This window comes from Tachypleus tridentatus, chromosome 13 (assembly GCF_004210375.1).
Source record: "Tachypleus tridentatus isolate NWPU-2018 chromosome 13, ASM421037v1, whole genome shotgun sequence".
Lineage (NCBI taxonomy): Eukaryota > Metazoa > Arthropoda > Merostomata > Xiphosura > Limulidae > Tachypleus > Tachypleus tridentatus.
The window spans coordinates 158,000,740-158,019,191 of record NC_134837.1 but is presented as its reverse complement, the minus strand read 5'-3'; the positions used below and the strand labels follow the sequence as shown (position 1 = coordinate 158,019,191).

The 18,452-nt window shown below is 32.4% G+C and overlaps 1 protein-coding gene across 6 annotated transcripts in view; it reads left to right on the top strand.

Annotated features, from left to right (window-relative positions):
• The first annotated feature begins 331 nt into the window (after positions 1–331).
• Positions 332–18,452, top strand: part of LOC143237724 (trichoplein keratin filament-binding protein-like) — a 51,542-nt gene continuing 33,421 nt past the window's right edge. Inside the window, exons 1-6 of one of the 6 annotated variants that reach the window (XM_076477258.1) lie at positions 332–471; positions 5,135–5,340; positions 5,426–5,549; positions 6,645–6,758; positions 9,011–9,067; positions 16,094–16,162. In XM_076477258.1, the coding sequence (XP_076333373.1) occupies positions 5,141–5,340; positions 5,426–5,549; positions 6,645–6,758; positions 9,011–9,067; positions 16,094–16,162 (564 nt within the window). In that variant the 5' untranslated portion in view covers positions 332–471; positions 5,135–5,140. Of the gene's footprint in view, positions 764–943; positions 1,060–5,134; positions 5,341–5,425; positions 5,550–6,644; positions 6,759–9,010; positions 9,068–16,093; positions 16,163–18,452 lie in introns of those variants that run through there. The other 5 variants (XM_076477257.1, XM_076477255.1, XM_076477256.1 and 2 more) reach the window with 5 other exon arrangements.

Below are 18,452 nucleotides of genomic sequence, written 5' to 3'. Positions count from 1 at the left end.
GTTTATTTGTTTTTGAATTTCGCGCAAAGCTACACAGGGGCTATCTGTACTAGCCGTCCCTAATTTAGTAGTGTAAGACTAGATGGAAAGCAGCTAGTCATCACCACCCACCACCTACTCTTGGGCTACTCTTTTACCAACGAATAGTGGGATTGATTGTTACATTATAACGCTCCCACGGCTGAAAGGGCCAGGATGTTTGGTGTGACGGGGAGTCGAACCCGCGAACCTCAGATTACGAATCGAACGCCTTAATCCACCTGGCCATGCCAGGCCCGTGAAGAAAGATACCCCATTTCTGTCAAGAAATCTATTTGAGAATTGAGCATTACAATTTTTAACTGTAAAATATTAAAATTTGCCTAAAATACTGTAAAACTCTTGTCAAATGACATATAATACGCTTTTATGTTTAAAATATGTTAGCACAGAATACCCTGGCTTGATATTTTGCTTTATGAAGCGTCACATGTAAGTGTTCATGTTAAAGTAATAGAATAGGTGGCGAAAAGATTATAAATATCAGGTCTGGTAAATTTAAATTTGGAACTAAACTTAATTTGCAATTTTGTTAATGTGACTGTCTTTGCTTTATAAGACAAAAATCGGATAAGGAGATGCTGAACAATCTTGAATTTGAAGCATGAAGTATTTGATAATTCTTTCTTTGAAATTAAACTGAGAAAAAGGTTTTATGTCTTACAAACATGTAATTTATAGAGTAATTTTCACAGTTCTATAATATTATTAATGAGCCTAAATCGTAAGTAGATGTACAAACGTTTAACTGAATTTATTAATATAAATCGAAATATAACCCGAGTAAGGTGTTGGTATGTTTAGGCTTAATACTATTACTAGTATATTGTAATGATTAACTAATAAGTTGAGTAAGGAAACGCATGCTAATGTAGTAGTAAATTGGCAAATATTTATAAGAATGATGAAGTGAATTGTATTTTGGTGAACGTACCACATGTCCGATAGAATACGGGTCTATTTTCTGTCAAAACGTAGTGTCACTAGAACGTTCCCATAATAATTAACTTCATGGTGTTCGTAAGTTATTGTGTGACAACTTATTATAACTGACTAATTATTGTGTAGACTGCTGCCATTGTTCTTATGATGTAGGAATTTGTCTCTCTTCAGTTGTGGTAATAACTACGTTATGTCATTGTAATTGTTTGAGGTAGAAACTGCCAGATATAAAAGTCAGAGGCAAGTCCCCATAACCTTCTAAACTTCAATAAGTTCAACTATTATCCTTCTTGTTTCAAAAGAAAATTTAAAAAATCTTAACCTACATCTGTAAAATAATTTTTTCATCCCAAGAAATCATTCTGGTAGCCCTTCATTTAACACTGAACAAGTAAATATATATTTTTTAATACAAGGAAACAAAAACAATATTTTGTTTCTAATGCAGGTATAATCTATTTTAAAGAAACAAATGTCTTGTTTTAACTCTAAACCATTATTTTTGTAAATATACTAAAATTCTACTAGATTAAGTGACAGCACTGCTTTAATGATTTTTACAACTTGTTCATTGTTATTGCTGAGATCCATTCCTTTAGTGGTATCTCTATATTAAATGTGAACCAAACTGTGAAACTCGTATCTATTGCTTTGCTTTTACTGTAATTATTGGCCATTTGTCCAACTTGCCAATTGACTGAATTGTTCTGTGGTGCCTCAACATCCCCAATATATCTTGAAATATTGACAATGTTAATGTCATTAGCAGACTTTACAGATTTTTCCCTTTACACATTGCTCTACCAGCAGTAATGGAACCTGAAATGTTCAGTTTTAACTAATCTAACTTAAATGCTCTGAATTGATCTTTATAATAATAGGAAAATAGTACTTCATGAAAATGTTAAGAACAAATGAACATTCTACTCTTGTGTTTAATGAAACAAGAAACATTTATAAATATGTGTAATTGAATTCTTCACTGTATGGAACTGATTTTTAGATGCTGTTAAGAAACTTTCCTTGCAGGTGAGATGCTAACTTCAATCTCTACATTGGATATAGCTAATAGCATTGTTTCATTGAGATAAGAAACCATTCAGGGATATTTTCTGATTTTATGCATCAGCCTTCAAGTTTGTTATCAAGCATGATGACTGATAAACATGTGAAAAGTTCAGAATAAGATTGACTTGTCAGAAGGCTTATGTCTTGTGGTTATACTAAAAGACATTGGAAGTATGTAGATTTTGTTGGACTTGTCTTTACATTACTGTGGTTAAGTTTAGTAATGGGTTGTTTATCATGGGTAATGAATAATTATTTTAAGAATTTCTGTTGAAACTCTGTCATTAATTGTATTAGGTAGTCTTATTCATTAAACATAACTCTTAACCACATACATCATGCACACACACACACACACACACACATTTTGTTCACTATTATCTTGTAATTAACTTCATACAACTGAGTAGTTTTCAAGATAGATAGTTGATTCCTTTTTTTGTAGTTTTCTGATTGTAAGATAAGTGTTTTAGTGAATTATATGATTTAATAAAACCTTAATACTTTTCTATAACAAAGTGGACCAGAAATGCAACTTAATATAAGATGATTTTTCTCAGTCCTGTTAATATTATTATATGCATGAAAACAAATGCCCAAATTGTTGTTACCCTGATCTTGTATAATACATAACAACAAAAAAACTAAATTATTCAAATTTTGAGTAGAAACCATTCACTAAAGAAATTTCTCCAAAACTTAAATGTAAAAGTGTAATCCTTCTTATATTTAACTTGTATTTAGTTATCCCAATTTTTTCTATATATTTAATTACACATCTCGTATGGAGTTATCAAGTTTTTCTGCCAATGCTCTAATTTCTAGGACTTCAGGTACTTGAAACTAGTCTGTCTACAAGACTTATAATAAATTTCAATATGTGAATCAATTACCTAAAAGTTCATTGTTTAGTTGTCTTCAGTGCATTAGATACCAACAATCAATATTTAAGTGTTGGCTGAAAAAGAGAAAAATATTTTTAAGACCTCAATTTCTTTTTTTACTAAAAGTGAAAAATTTACGTTTTATATAAGTAAATATTCACTGAATTTTTTTTTTCTATTCACTAATTGTATAAGCTTAATTGTTTCATTCTCGGCTGTGTTAGAGAGTATGGACTGAAACCAAATAATAGATAATTTTCAATATTTGGATCAAGGATGGTAGCCAAAATAATTATCCTTTATCAAGAGTAGTTTTAAATAATATTGTGTGGTATGTCTTAATAATTGTTTCAGAAGTTTAGACAAGATTAGTGTCAAGTCTTCAATGGATTTCATATTTCTGGGTTTGATGCAGTCCATTGAAGATTAAACATTAATATCTTGGATGTGACTTGTATGTACTTTCCAAAACAATATTAAATTGTTATTAAAGGTCACCATAATTCAGGTTTTTTTTTTTCTCAGATGTGATATTGCAAAAAATATTTAAATTACACCATTCTTTGACTCTGTTCCTTCTAAGTTGTATACATGTAAGCTGTGCAGTAGTCTTACAAGAACCACCCATCAGGAACAACTGACCCCTTACAAGTTAGTTACTTTGCAATAGTTTTGTGTGGAAGACATAGGTGTACAGCTTGAATAATACCATGTAAAATGTAAAGGTACCAACAGCTGTAAAGTGCTGGACCTAAAGATAGTGTTTGGAGAAGTTTGTAGTGTTCCCCCAGTACAGTTAAAAATTAGAAAGAACATTGCTTGTACTATATTTTGTTTTTCCTTTTTTGAGTTTTAACATAATTCTATTCAGTAATATGCTATAATGTCTAAAATAATTAACAAATTAATTATTTTCCACATTTATTTCTATACTGGACTCTAATTATAACCTGAATAAAGATGTTTTTTAAGTATGTTAAGGTATTAAAAAAGTTTTTTGGAATGCATGATCCTCAATGAAAGTTTTTTTTTTCTTGATTTGTCTGTTGTGTGATTCCTCAAAACAGTAGTGGCCATGTCATTTGGAATTATTCATTTGTACTATATTTAGTGTTTTAATCAAAATAATTAAACATTTTATAAAGAAAAAAAAATGTTTGAGATGTTTGCCATGGTGGGCTTAAATTACTTGCATTATGCCTTATGCAAAAAAAAAAAAATCACAATGATATCAGAAGTATTTTAAAACAGATAAAATTAATAATATTTTCAAGCAATAAAATAATTATTTTAAGGAGGACAGTATGATTTTGAATACTTAACCAATATTTGGAATGAGAAATGTAGACATGGATTAAGAAATGTAATCTAGACTGTCCAAAGGGTTTTATAAGTTCCAGTCACATATTTATGTTCAAAATTTTTAATATTTACCATTCAATATTTATATTTTGAAACACATATTCAAACAAAATTGTGATTGAGTTAATTTCAGAGATGCCAACCATTACAATTTTGGTGTATACATTATGACTATACGCTTATACAGACAAATGTTGCGACTTGTTGCAACTCCCAAGTTATTATATATTATATAGGCCTATACAATAAAGTGATGAATTGTTCCCCCAGGGCTTGAAAGGAGTGAAAAGAAAATTTCTAGTGAGACACAAATAAGTTTTGATAATAAATAAACTGTCAGTCCAAATGGCTACTTATGTTAACCATGTTTGTGCTTGAAATAATAAAAAATATTTGTATCTCCCATGTCTACCAATAGTTTGAGTGCAGTGCTTCTCCATACTGAGTACGTGGGGGAATCCATAGTTACGTTATCAGTGCTTGTCAGCTAATCAGCGCTCTCGTATATGGGTATTTCTCATTTTTTAAGCAGCATAGAAACACCAATGCGATCATTCACAAGATGGGAAAAAAGAGGCCTTGTTCATCAGATTGTCTTGTTTCTGGCAGATCTAAAAGGACTAAAATTGTGAAAGAGCTCTGTCTACAATCATTATGCTCAGTCATTTGAAATAGTTGGCATCTTTGTAATTTTTTGTTACTTTAGTTTCTGTTTATTTATAATCTAAGTACAGTATTCAAATAGCATGTTTGCATTCACAATGAATAAAAAAACAGACTTCAGTTTTGTATTTTCATTAATGTTTGTATGCTTGTGCCACCTGTCTTTGAATTAACAGTTGCACATGGCTCTACCATCACTCAACTCCTATTGGTTAAGCAAAAACAGAAAGGACCTTGTAGAAAGGACCATTGTTCAAAAGAGAGAGCAACAAGCTCAGAGGTACCAGACCTGGGATATGGCTGCTCAGTACTTTAAAGATCTGGACAAAATGTCAACCCAGTATCACAATCTGGAATCTTCAATACCTGGAACTGCTAATAGGTGAGTTAAAAGTCTGATATTTTTCTGCTTTTATGTCATATGTTTTATCAGACATATAATACTCTTTAATTCATTTCTATTTTAGTAAGTATCGTGGTAATAAGGAATCACTTGTGGAAGAACAGAACAAGGAAGAAAAGAAGAAAAAATTAGAAGAAAGGAGGACAAGACTAGTTGCTTTTCTGAAGGAAAATAATGAACGACTTGAGGTGTGCAGGGAGGAAAATTGAGACTTCTTGATTTATTTTATCACAAAATATTCACATATGAAAACAGAATATAAAATCAGGATGTCTCATGCTTGTATATTGATATTTTTAAGAGCACTTCATATTTTGTGCTATTCAGCTCAATAAAATGTTTTTAAAATCTTTACATTATAATAATAAAAAATACATTTTTACTTTTGTAAGTAAGGAAAAGTAAACAAAAAATATTCAAAATAATAAGTTTATAATTCATATGCACTTCAAAAGTGCTGTAGCAGAAGTTTGCAGTACCTTAAGAAATATCCAGCAAATAATTTTCCAGTAGAAATTACTCATATTTAACTGGATTAGTTAACTTGCAGGTTTTCAAAAGTTCCTGACAAAAACTGTCATAATAAAATATTGAGCTAATAGTTACATTCAAGAGATATAAATTGTGATTTTATTTATGTTTGGAATAGTTAGAGCAGACATTCTGATATGTCTTAAGGACTACCAAAATTTGTTAATAAAACCAATTTTAATAATTACATTTAACAATTAACACATTTTCATCAAAACAAAAACTATTTGTGAACACCTGCAGATAGATATTCTAGTTTGGGTAGATTTTTTTACATTGTAAACAAAATGTGAATAAGGTATTTAATTTTAAATCTAATATTCAAGCAATAATACAATAGTAAATAACTCGCAAATCTTTCATTCTAAATTTATCAATAAATTCAAAGAGATTTAACATTAAATATATACTTAAGTCTTTATCATTTAAAGAAATAGAACCACTGTTAAGGGAAAGAAAATAAATTATTATACATGTATATAGTATTTTATAATTATTCTTCTGTGGACAAATAAAAATTCTATACAGATTCAGCTATTTTGAGAAGAATTAGTTAATGAAGGAAGCAGGTGTCAAAATCTATTTTATCTCTTATTTTCATGTAATGAATTTTAGAGCCACAGTTGTTAAAGAATTGATGGAGAATAAAGCATTCAAATTAAAATCTGGGTTCTATAATGCACATTTGTACAAGAAAAATATTCTCTTCATATGTTGCACAATTAATTGTGAAATGTTAAATTTTTTTATAGACTGAATTAGAAGAAAGGAAAAAACGAGAACATTTTAAAGATCCTTGGAATGTAAATGCACTAAGACAAAAACTGGAAGAAATTAAACAGCAGAGAAAGTTAGAACAACTTCAAGTAAGTTACATTGACTTTTAAAAAAAATACAACATCAAGAATTAATAAAACCAGTGCAGCTTTTTATGTACTATATTATTTTGGATGAGTCTCCAATTTATTATGTTACATACATTAATATATTACTATTTGAAGTAACTGGAAACTTGAATTTGAATTTAGTAGTTAATTAACTGTTAGCATGTATAAAATTTATTTCACCAACAAGATTGATGCACACAATTTCCCTTTTTAACACAAATATATATTAATATACAAATATAAAAATGATGCAGTTTAAAATAAGTTACTGCTAATAGTTATTGCAAAAGATGTTTTACAACAACAGTTTTATAAACTTGCAGACAACACAGTCTTATGACCTGTTTTTAACTAAATATTTTATCAATGATCCAGGTCCACAAGGAACAAATTCTGAGTTGATATTGTTGCACCTTGCTTGAAATTGCTACCTTGATGGACCTTAAATTGCTGAGTTCACTTCTTACTGATGAAAATATTCAATGTCCTTGTAGAAATATTTATACCCAAAGTTATTTTTACTGAAGTTAAGTGGTTTGTAATGTTTGAAACCAATAAACATTCCTGGTCCAGTTCAATAGTTTTCTGATTAATAGACATAATGACAGCTCTAGCTTCCTAGGCCTATAGTTTACTGACTGTAGTTGTCCAGTATATATTCCTACTACTATCTCTTGGCTAGCTGCCTTCTGTACATATCACAGGAGACTCTAGAACTTTCACCGAAGCTTGTGCCAATACTGTAAATGACTAATATTAAATGCACATAGTACATTGTTAATCTTTACTCAAGTTTTTAGAACAGGCAGGACTTGCACAATACAGTTAATAACATACATCACATACAAAAAGAAAACTATACAGAAAGAAATGTAGCCATTGTAATAAATGTGTAACAATAAATCCATTAAAAGTTGGTTGAAGATTGTTTTGTGATTAATAATTTCCAAAATGTTCTTAGAAATTAGTTTGTAGTATTATTAAGTACTACCATATAGAATAAGTTTTCAAACAATCCTTTTGCCAAAATATTATACTGTTTAATTTCTAAATGACAACCTAACATTCAAAGTACTGGTTATGATATATGCATATTTACTTATGATTATGCAACACTACTGCTATGCTTAGAAAACAGTATACAGATCTGCAACAGAAATGATCTGATTTCCCATTGGTGTTCCTCTTCCATCAATGGCCACGTTCTTGAATGCACTAGTCTCTCCACATTTACAGTGTGAGATCCTAACAAGATATAAGGTACCATGTTGAAAGTTATTATTGTTCTACAGTGAAAATTTATCTTTGACAGGTAGTTATTTCCATTAACACTTCCTGCACACCACTGATGCTTATTTTATGCCTAATCTTGAAGCAGTTGTTAGGTAATATCAAGTAGAATAAATAACTTGCAGCAAGAGAGAATATCGCACTTTGATTGGTGAATGGTTGTTACGTGATAATTTACATTCAAAGGTGCAATAAATCACATTGATTTTGGGGTATATGGGAGTTTTAAGGCTAGTGGTGAGAAAAAAACTTTTGCATGTAGAGGACAGCATTGAACAAGAAGTTATTATGTGAGAGTAGGTAAGTACCTTTTAGAAATATATTGTCAGTATGGGAAAAATAATTTATCATTTTTTGCAAGTAAAATTATTTTATTGTTATTCATGCTTAAGTTTTGTCTTAGGTACTGAATACAATATTTTATTAAAAGACAAAAACAGTAATGTTTTATAGTCTCTCATTTTGTGAAGATAAAATGAAGAGGATTATTATGTTCAAGAAGTAACATGTAATATAGACACTAATAAATACAAAGTTCACTGATACTTTCTGTCAGAAAGTGATCTGAGACTAGTTCTAATTCTAGTAGATAGTAATGCATCATTATACATGATATAAAATAAATTGTTGCATTTTTGTATCTTAACATATGGAAATGATTTATTATAATAATTAAGAATAACATTACAACTACAGTGTAAAAAACTAAGTTGTATTTGTTACTGTTTCAAATGCTAAGTTGTTTTATTCTTGCAAGAGTTATTTGCTGGAGTTCTCTAGTGTGTGTTATTTAATTGAATATTTTAGAAACATTTCTCTTGACCTGTGTTGATAGTTAAACAGTTTATAACATTATTAATTTCACAATTCTTACTGTATTTTGTTTAATTCATTGTAACTTGTGGATAATATTGATTATTATATACTCTTTTACTTGATAGACAAAAGAGATAAAATTGTATCAGCATTGGCAGCAAACAAATCCTGAAGCAAGACAGGTAAATAACTCATTTATTAAATTTTATAAGAAAATTTTAGAATTTGTGTCTATTTTAGCCACTTTTTTGTGATTTCTAAATAATGTTATTGTTTTTACTTCTCTTAAGCCCCTCAGTGTAGATTCCTGTACATGGTGAGGGGACTTCCCAGGGATGGTTCTGTTCTTTCAGTTTACCTCTAGGATCTAAACATCCACCCACGTGTTTGCCATGCATGGCAACCCATGTAGGGGAGGAGAGGATCCTGGTTGTTGAGGGGTCCAACCCTAACACACCACTTCGGCCTTGTATTCCTGCAGACAGGGGGCCTTGGGGTGGCTTCTCTTGGGTCAGTTGGCTGATCCACTCGGGCTATGGTCAACTTAGTACCAGTGTTGGATGTTCTCAATAGGTGTTGTGGACATTAAACTGATGCTGGTGTTTGGGTACAGTGCTCATGAAATTGTGGCATTGCTACAGTGTCTTTGTTTGATATTGTAGTACGTCTCTTTGTAGGCCTTCATGGTGGGTGGGGTCAATGGGCACCAAAATTTCCCTTTTTTTATTATGGATACTCCAATTAAAAATCTTAATAAAATAGTGAAAAAACAGACTATAGGTAAACGACCACGTCTTGAAGATTCTGAGCAGCAACCGTCACCATCCATACCACCTGTTGTACCTCATTTTCTTGTATTACACTCACTTTCAGACAAACATTTAGGGCAAATGTTTCCCTTTTTCATTCAGAAGAGACTAGAGCGATTTGCTGACTGTCCAAAGTCAGTAAAAGTCAGTTGATCTGGTGACATATTGGTGGAAACATCCACATCTCAACACTGAAATCTTGTTGCATAGACCTCCCTCGAATTTAGAAAGTACGGAAAAAGACATGGTCGTAAACAGAAGGGTTTTCCACCCACTTTGCCTGCACATAAATAAAAATAGCCACCCTGATACAATGGAGCTGTCAAGGTTTACTTTCTAATCTGGATGACATTAAAACACTGATTGCTTTCTACCATCCTGTTCCTTTCCTTACAGGAAACATTTCTGAAACCTGCCGATACAGTCACCTTTTGGTGGTTTTCTTTACACAGAAATGACAGGCTGTGTGATGGACAAGTGCATGAAGGGTGGCACTGTTGGTTGATCAACATGTGCCCACCTTGTCTTTGCCACTTAACACACCCTTAGAGGCTGTAGCCATCCGTGTTTCCTTGGGTCATATCATCACTGTTTGTTCTCCACCTGTCACCTGGAGAGACATATGATCAACCAGACCTTGATGCTCTCATTGAAATAGTAGCCATCTCCCTTTTTAATCCTAGGGGACTTTAATGGATATCATCCCCTCTGGGGAAGTACTGATATTGATAAGAGGGGTCACTCTGTAGAGTGTATGCTCTCTGATCACAACCTTTTTCTTTTCAATACTGGTTCTTCTATTTATTTCCATATGCTTAGTTAGTCCTTTACTGCTATTGATCTGTTTGCTCCCCTTCATTATTTTTCCATTTTTTATGGAGGTTTGACAATAATTCATGAGGCAGTGATCATTTTCCTATAATCTTGAGAGAGACTGGCTGTGGTTGATGCCACCTGACCCGCATGCCCCAGTGAATCTGGATCAGGCAAACTGGCCCTCTTTCACTGCTCTTGCAGAACTTGATCCTGCCATTGTCTGTAAACCATCAATAGACAACTGTGTGGCAGCAGTAACTGACTGTATTATATAAGCAGCTGCTCAATGTATTCTTAAAACCTTGACATGTTTTCCACTATATTCTCATCCATGATGGAATCCTGCCTGCCACATGGCATGAAAGGCTCAAAAACGAGCCTGGGATACTTTCTGTAGATATCCTACACTCTTGAATTGCATCGCTTTCCAGCAGGCCTGTGCACATGCTCGATGGGTAAGATGTCAGAACCAGAATGAATCTTGGATTAAGTTCACAACCAGCATAACTTCTACCACCAGTTCCAACGTCATTTGGGACAAGATTAGAAAGGTCAGTGGGCAATATCATTCTGTCCCCCTCTCGATCTTGCTCTCTGATGGCCAGGAAGTACTTGATAGGTGGAGCATTGCCAATACTCTAGGTGAAAGCTTTTGCCTGGTATCTAGCACTTCTGCTTCTACTTCCACCTTCTTAGCCATCAAGACTTGGGCAGAACAATCATCTCTTTCCTTTCGAGCTGATTGTCTCTATGATTATAATCGTCCCTTTAAATGTTTGTTTTTCCTGATGCCTGGTGCCAGGCTATTGTCCTGCCTTTCTCCAAGCCTGGGAAGGATCCCAAGATTCCTTCAAACTACTGTCCAGTTGCTTTGACAAGCTGTCTCTGTAAGACCTAAGAGAGGATGGTTAATACTCATCTTGTTTGATTCAAGGAATCAAACAACCTCCTCTCTCCCACCCAGTGTAGGTTCTGATGACAGTGCTCCACCATGGACCACCTGATTCGACTTGAAATGTCAATCAGAGAAGCCTTTGTCAAACAACATCTTGTATCAATATTCTTTGACGTTGAGAAGGCTTATGATACAACATGGAGGTATGGCATTTTGCAAGACCTCCATATATATCGGTTACATGGCCATTTGCCCATTTTTATTAAAAATTTTTTAATGGACAGGAGATTCTGAGTTCGTGTTGGTTTCGACACTTTCCCGTTCTTTTCTACAGGAATTTGGAGTCCCTCAGTGCTGTGCTCTGAGTGTCACACTTTTCAGTATAAAAATTAATGCCATCACTGAACAACTCCCTCCACTGATGCAAACAGGCTCTATTTTAACAACTTTCACATCTCATGTCAGTCGTCATATGTGAGGTATATTGAGCAGCAGCTACAGACTGCCCTCAATTGTTTACTGAAGTGGACCACAGCAAACGGCTTTACCTTCTTTCTCTTTCTAAAACCGTTTATATGCACTTTTGCCACCAACAGGGTATTCACCCTGATCCTGAACTCCGTATCGGTGATGTTGTGCTGCCTGTGGTCTCTGAGACTAAGTTCATGGGGCTTATCTTTGACTGTAAACTAACTTTTATACCACACATCAAGCAGCTACAGGTCAAATGTAAAAGAGCACTGAACATCCTCCATGTCCTCTCTTCCACCACTTGGGGAGTGGATCGACGCTCTATGCTAGAGATATATTGTGCTCTTATTCGATTGAAACTCTACTATGGATCACTGGTCTATGGCTCTGCCAGACCATCAGCCTTAAAGATGCTATACCCTATTTGTCATCAAGGACTTCAGCTCTGCACTGGGGCTTTCTGCACTTCCCCAGTTCAGAGCTTATACATAGTCTCATGAACTTTCTTTGCACCTCCACCATTTGCAATTGTCTTTACTATATGCTTCGAAACTTTGTTCCTTACCAAAGCATCCCACCTGGGGTTGTGTTTTTCTTCCTCAATGAGCCATGTTTTTCGAGACCAGATGATCTGCCTTTGCTTCCATTTGGCCTTCATATCCAGTCACAGTTGGGTGAATTGGGTCTGTCCTTGGATAACATTGCTGTATCCACTGGTCAGTCCATCCTGCCATGGCTTCGTACAGTTCACAATTATGACCTATCTGTAAGTCTTCTGAAAAAAGCAGACACCCTGATTGGAAATACTGTCTGCTATTTGCTGAATATCTTTTGAATCATCCTTCCATTTCTATTCGTACAGATGGTTCGAAATCAGGTGACTGTGTGGGTTCTGCCATGGTTTGTTGTGGTTCAGTGGTTGCATGCACAATCCATCTACAGCTTCTGTGTTCACTGCTGAACTGTATGCCATTTTTCTTGCCCTGGATCAAATAGAAGGTAAGCAGTACTCAAACTGCATGATTTGTACTGACTCGCTTAGTTCTCTACTGGCCCTGTTCTTGCCGATATTCAAAACTGACTGGCCCATTTCTTTTTAACATCTACTTCTATCCAGTTTTTCTGGATACCAGGCCATGTTTATATTTGTGGGAACGAGCTCACTGATACTGCAGCTAAGTCTATCTGCTTTGACACTATCACTGCTGTGCCTGTCCCATACATGGACTATGGTCCTGTATTCAAGGCTCAGCTCTGTGCCAGCTGGCAGTCGACTTGAAGTGAGCAACGTGAAAACAAGCTTTTCCAAATAAAACCCTATATTGGACTTTGGCCATCTTGGAAAGGATTGGAAAGAGGATGTTGTTCTAACTAGACTACACATTGGTCACAGTTTTTTAATTCATTGTTTTCTTTTATCTGGAACTGATGCACCAGTGTGTAGTTTGTGTAACACTCAGATCACAATAAGCCACACTTTACTTTCTTGTCATTGTTATGATTCACAACGACGGTACCATTTTAAGCATGTTCTGTCCCAAGGTTTGTCCATAACGTTAGACAGTGTTATTGGTGATGGTGACATTGTCCACCTTGGTAATGTTTTTAGTTTTTTAAAGGTCATTAATCTTTTTAATGCTATTTAAGCTTTTAATTTATACATTACACCTTTTTAATGTGGCTCCCTTTTAAAAATCACATTTCATCTAGTTCAATTTGAAATTAGAAACTGGCCGTAACATTAAATAACTTGAAACTGGGACTGGAAAGGCCAACATCAGGTGACTGATGGTGGCTTTTGTACTTACCTGTTAATCTTCCTGGCAAGTTATGATTATTACCTTTACAACTTGAATTACTGTAGTTTTTCTCTTGTCGTTGTAGACTAGATGTAAACATTGGTTTTATGCTATTTGTTTTGTTTTTTCTTTAAACTTTGTTTCGTTTAACCTTAATTTCCTTTTATGAAGTTTACTAAATTTACTTTCACCTTTCTACTGGACGTTTGGTGCAGATGGCCTAGCTGCTTTGTGCCATAAAACACTGAATCAACCAACCAACAACCAACTTCTCTTAAGGATTATTAATCCTTCGTTAGTGGGTTTTCTTATAGTCAGAGGTCAAAGGGCATGCAATCATATTCATAGACTTGCATTCAAAATTTTATTGAACTACAATTTTTTGAATGTATGTCAATAACTTTGGTATAAAATTATAGATTATAAGTCAACTTGTATTATACATTAATTTCTTAATTTAAAAGTAAATGCTTAAAGAAAAAACCTAAATATTGATCTTTGTGTGTGACATGGTGCATTTTGTTCAAATTAGATGTTTGTGATGGCCAAATAAAAATTTTTTTTTTCTTTATAAATCAGAAACTCAAATTACTGGTACTGATAAGTTAGAACATAAAATAAGAACCTCTTATTTTTTCTGTTTGCTCAAATACCACTGTTTTTGTAAAGGGAATTAAACAAAATGACTGTACCCACTTTTTCAATTCTTTGAAATGTTTCCTTATGCATACAGTCTTTGTTTTCTTAAGGCTTTACAACCTCCCATAAGCTCAGAATATACCACATGTTTTAGTCTTCTCCCCTGCAAAGTGTTTATGCAGGAAAACCTTCCTTTTCAGTAGAAAGGTTGGAGAAAATAGACCTCGAAATATCATACATTTTAGATTCAAATACAGCTTAGTTCCTTAGCCTGATAATTTATAGTTGACTTCTGTGGTGTTGATATTGTAACTTGTGATTATTTTTATTATTTCAAAATGCATATATAAAACCTAAACCAATTATTTTATTTTAAGCTGTGTTGAGTTTAACAATGCTTATCATATTATGGCAGTTGGGAAGTAAGTACAAAGTTCATGAGTAAAAGAGATCATTGTTTTCTATACTTTATTTATTGTTGTATGCTTAAAGACAAATAACTGAAATGTGATTTTTACAAAATACTGCTCTCTACTGGAACAAATCCAAGACAAGACATTTTGTGAAGGCCAGCTTTTATACTTATTGTGAATGAAATCCAGAGGTCATTAGGAAGTTGTAAATATTTTGTATGTGAAAGTTGACAATTTTCTGATGCATAAAAGTATTTTTAATCTTAAAATTAAAGTCAACATTTGAATAGAAATGAATACCCAGGATATTGTTGTGTAAAAAAAAAATCCTAAGTGTATACGTTCAGAACATCACAAGCCACCTGCGGAACACAGCACCCATGAAACATAACTGCACCTCACATTTCTACAGTCTTTTCTGAAAGCATATATTTTGTATGGATGACTATAATAAAGTCACATTTTCCATCATGTATCACTGGTTGAACATGAATGCCATGCTGAAAGGACAACTGAAATAAAACAAATTTTAATGATTAAATCACTTTTTTATTTTTAAAATTATATCTAGACTAGTATTAAATTTTTCATTTTGAGTAATTAAAGCAAAAATGAGCTGAGGCTATTTCTTTCATAAAAAAAACAACTTATGAAATCTTTAAGGATAGAAATGAAATGGTAATAAAATGTTCATAGTAAATAAGTAGAGCAAAACAAATATATCGTGTTTTAGAAAGTTTTACATAAAAAGTTGAAAAAAAAAGGGTATGCAATGAATATTTCAAGTCATTCTAATTTTAATTTGTTTGTCATTAAAATGCTTCAAGCACATTGTAGACTTAGCATAATTCATGAACTGTTATCCACAGTAGGGATTATTTTATCTGATGTCATTTTTTACAACACAAGATTGTGAAATATTCATAATTATTCTAAAAAATTGTTAAAATAACTCTGAAAGGAAGAAAAAATATTAAATGTTATGATTATCACTGGTAACACCTGATAGCCAAAGCTTAAGTAGGTAAAAACAGGACATCATGTATCACTAGTGGTACAATCAAGAGAAAGCTGTCACTGCAGTCATGATATAAAGCTATAAAATTAATACTATTGAAGAGTTCACAATGAGGCTTTGTTTGTGTTGCATAATTAGAGAAATTAGTTATGGTACTGACATACTAATAAAAGAAATTAATATTTTGTGTACAAAAGCCTTCTAATGGTTATTCAGAATCTGCAAAATTTTGTGAAGATATGTGTATTATATTAAAAGTCATAGTGTGAAAACAGTAACAAGTACAAAATAGTGAAAGAGTTAAAAGTGCAGTAATACCAAAAATAATAATGCATTATTTCTTCTTAGTTGCTATCTGATCATCTAGAAAAGAATGTAGTACAGAGTTGGGGAAACCAGCTGAAAGAAAAAGAAGAGGTAGAATTATTATTAATATGAAGTGCAGGGTTAAGATGTATAATGTTATAATATTGTTATTTCATCTATGAGTTCTTTTAAATTGTCTAATAAAAATAATGTAGATTTGTCTGTTTAATTGTGATAAACTAGTGTATTTCTTTCTTATCGTTTTTGCAGACTTGTACTTTATCATTTTTTGACCTATATTTGCAAATAATGTTCCAATGGAACTATCATAGTAATGATACTACATTAGCATAAAAGCAAGTTTACTTAAACAGTTTCCTAGCTGGTTGATCAAGTGACTAAATATACATGATAAGTGACACATCCAAATATTTTTCTGAAGACACTGACTCAGTGGTTCTCTGATTTTTACTGCAAGCTTACTTAGGTAATTGACTGACTTACCAATATTTGCATCTAATTTTTATTCTAGGTTTGTTGAAAATTACCTTGATCTTACATCATCATGACCTGTTGCTCCCTTTATCACAAATTAGAACTACAGCACTGGAAATATAGCTTGTAACAAGAGGCAAATCTAGCATTTTAATTACTGAAAATTTCTACAGATCCTAATGAAATTAAAAAGTTTTATTTTTATAACTAGTCCCATATGATCAATTTTACAAGCATAGGTGCAAGTTTTTTCTTTCAGAAAATAAACTCTGTTTTTGTCCTTAATATCTTTATAAATTTGTTGAACATAGGTTAGTTGTGATAAATGTAATGATAAATTAGTTTAACGATTTCTTTAGTTAGTTATTTTAAATTTGTAAAATCGTCATGACAGGCCTACTAATAGTGATATATTTCTTTCTTGGTTTTTTATGACACCCCTAGTTATTCAAAAAATTATTTGTGTTGGTTTGTTTTGGGGAGGGGGGCATATTTATCACATATTTTAAGTTTCATAATGAGTTGCTGATATGTTATTTAATCTGTAAGATTCTTGTATATCAGAGACAAAGGAGGTAAAGCCTTTGCATATACTGGCATGTTGTCAGCCTAAATAAATAGAGGAAAATAAATCTGGGTAGTGGTCCGAAACTATAGTGCTAATTTTTCCCAGTAAGGAGAATGCATGTTTCACACTTCTTAGGATTGTGCTCTATAATGAAAGAAAGCCTTCATGGTAACTTGCATAAATGTTATTAGGTAAAAAAGAAACTTAACTACCAAAATAGAGAGTTATATGTGCCAGTATGGGTTTCTTCTCCACCATGGATTATACTTCTTGGCTTTCTATTTGTAGCCTTCTTGATATGGCCTTAAATATCATATTACTTTAAAAGTTTTCTTGAAGTTATCAGTAAACAGAGTTACAGTGCTAGCAGTTCTAGGTACATTTCTGAGATAAAGACAGAAAAGTGCAAAAGCAAGCTGTAACAAAGTAAACATAATGTGTGCAAGTTTCAGTAGTTTAATTATGAGTGAATCATTAAAAAACAAACTTCCAGTCCTTTATAGTTATAATGTCTGACTTCATATCTGTTCTGTGTAAAAATTTTTTTTCTTCTTCAACCACATTTTACACATATATGATGTATAATAGTTAAAATGTGACTGTATATTACAAAATACTAGTCCAATAAAACATAGGGAAGACTAAAGGTTAGTTTTATATTGCTGGATGTGTAACATGAGTGCACATGCACCATGCCAATGCAATTTATGTAATGTGAGCTAGATATGACTGGAAGTTCAGTGTGATAAAACATAAATATACTGTATTATAAGACTAAATTTACTTAGACTAAATATTTGTATTTTATGTTATAATACCTAGTCATTCTAGCGTGGAAAATGCATTATTTGTATTTCTTTCTTAATTCATTATGATGTTTACAAGGTTGGTCATGTGATAGCCCACACATAGTTAGAGTACAGAGAATAAAATATAAAGTCTTACTGATAACAAATGTTTGAAATGTATTTAGGAGGTTTTAGAGGTTATGCAAATAATATTTGAGATTTTTAATCATAATATGAAATCACTTTGCACCAAGAATAGTAATGAAATAGACTATACTTTCACAAACAAATCTCTAATATAAAAATATTTCAGTAAAAATTCTGAATTTTCATTCAAAATACTTGTAATATTTACTAAAAATCTACCAAACTTTGTGAAGTTACACATGCTTTATTAAAAGCTATAGTGCAAATGTGTAGATGAACTTGTATATGTTATAGCAAACTCATAGCAAAAGGGTTAATATAACAAAAAAAAATAATAATTCTTTCACTTCAAAAAAGAAATTCATAAAGTTTGAAGTTGATTTAAAAACCATAAGATTTTGTT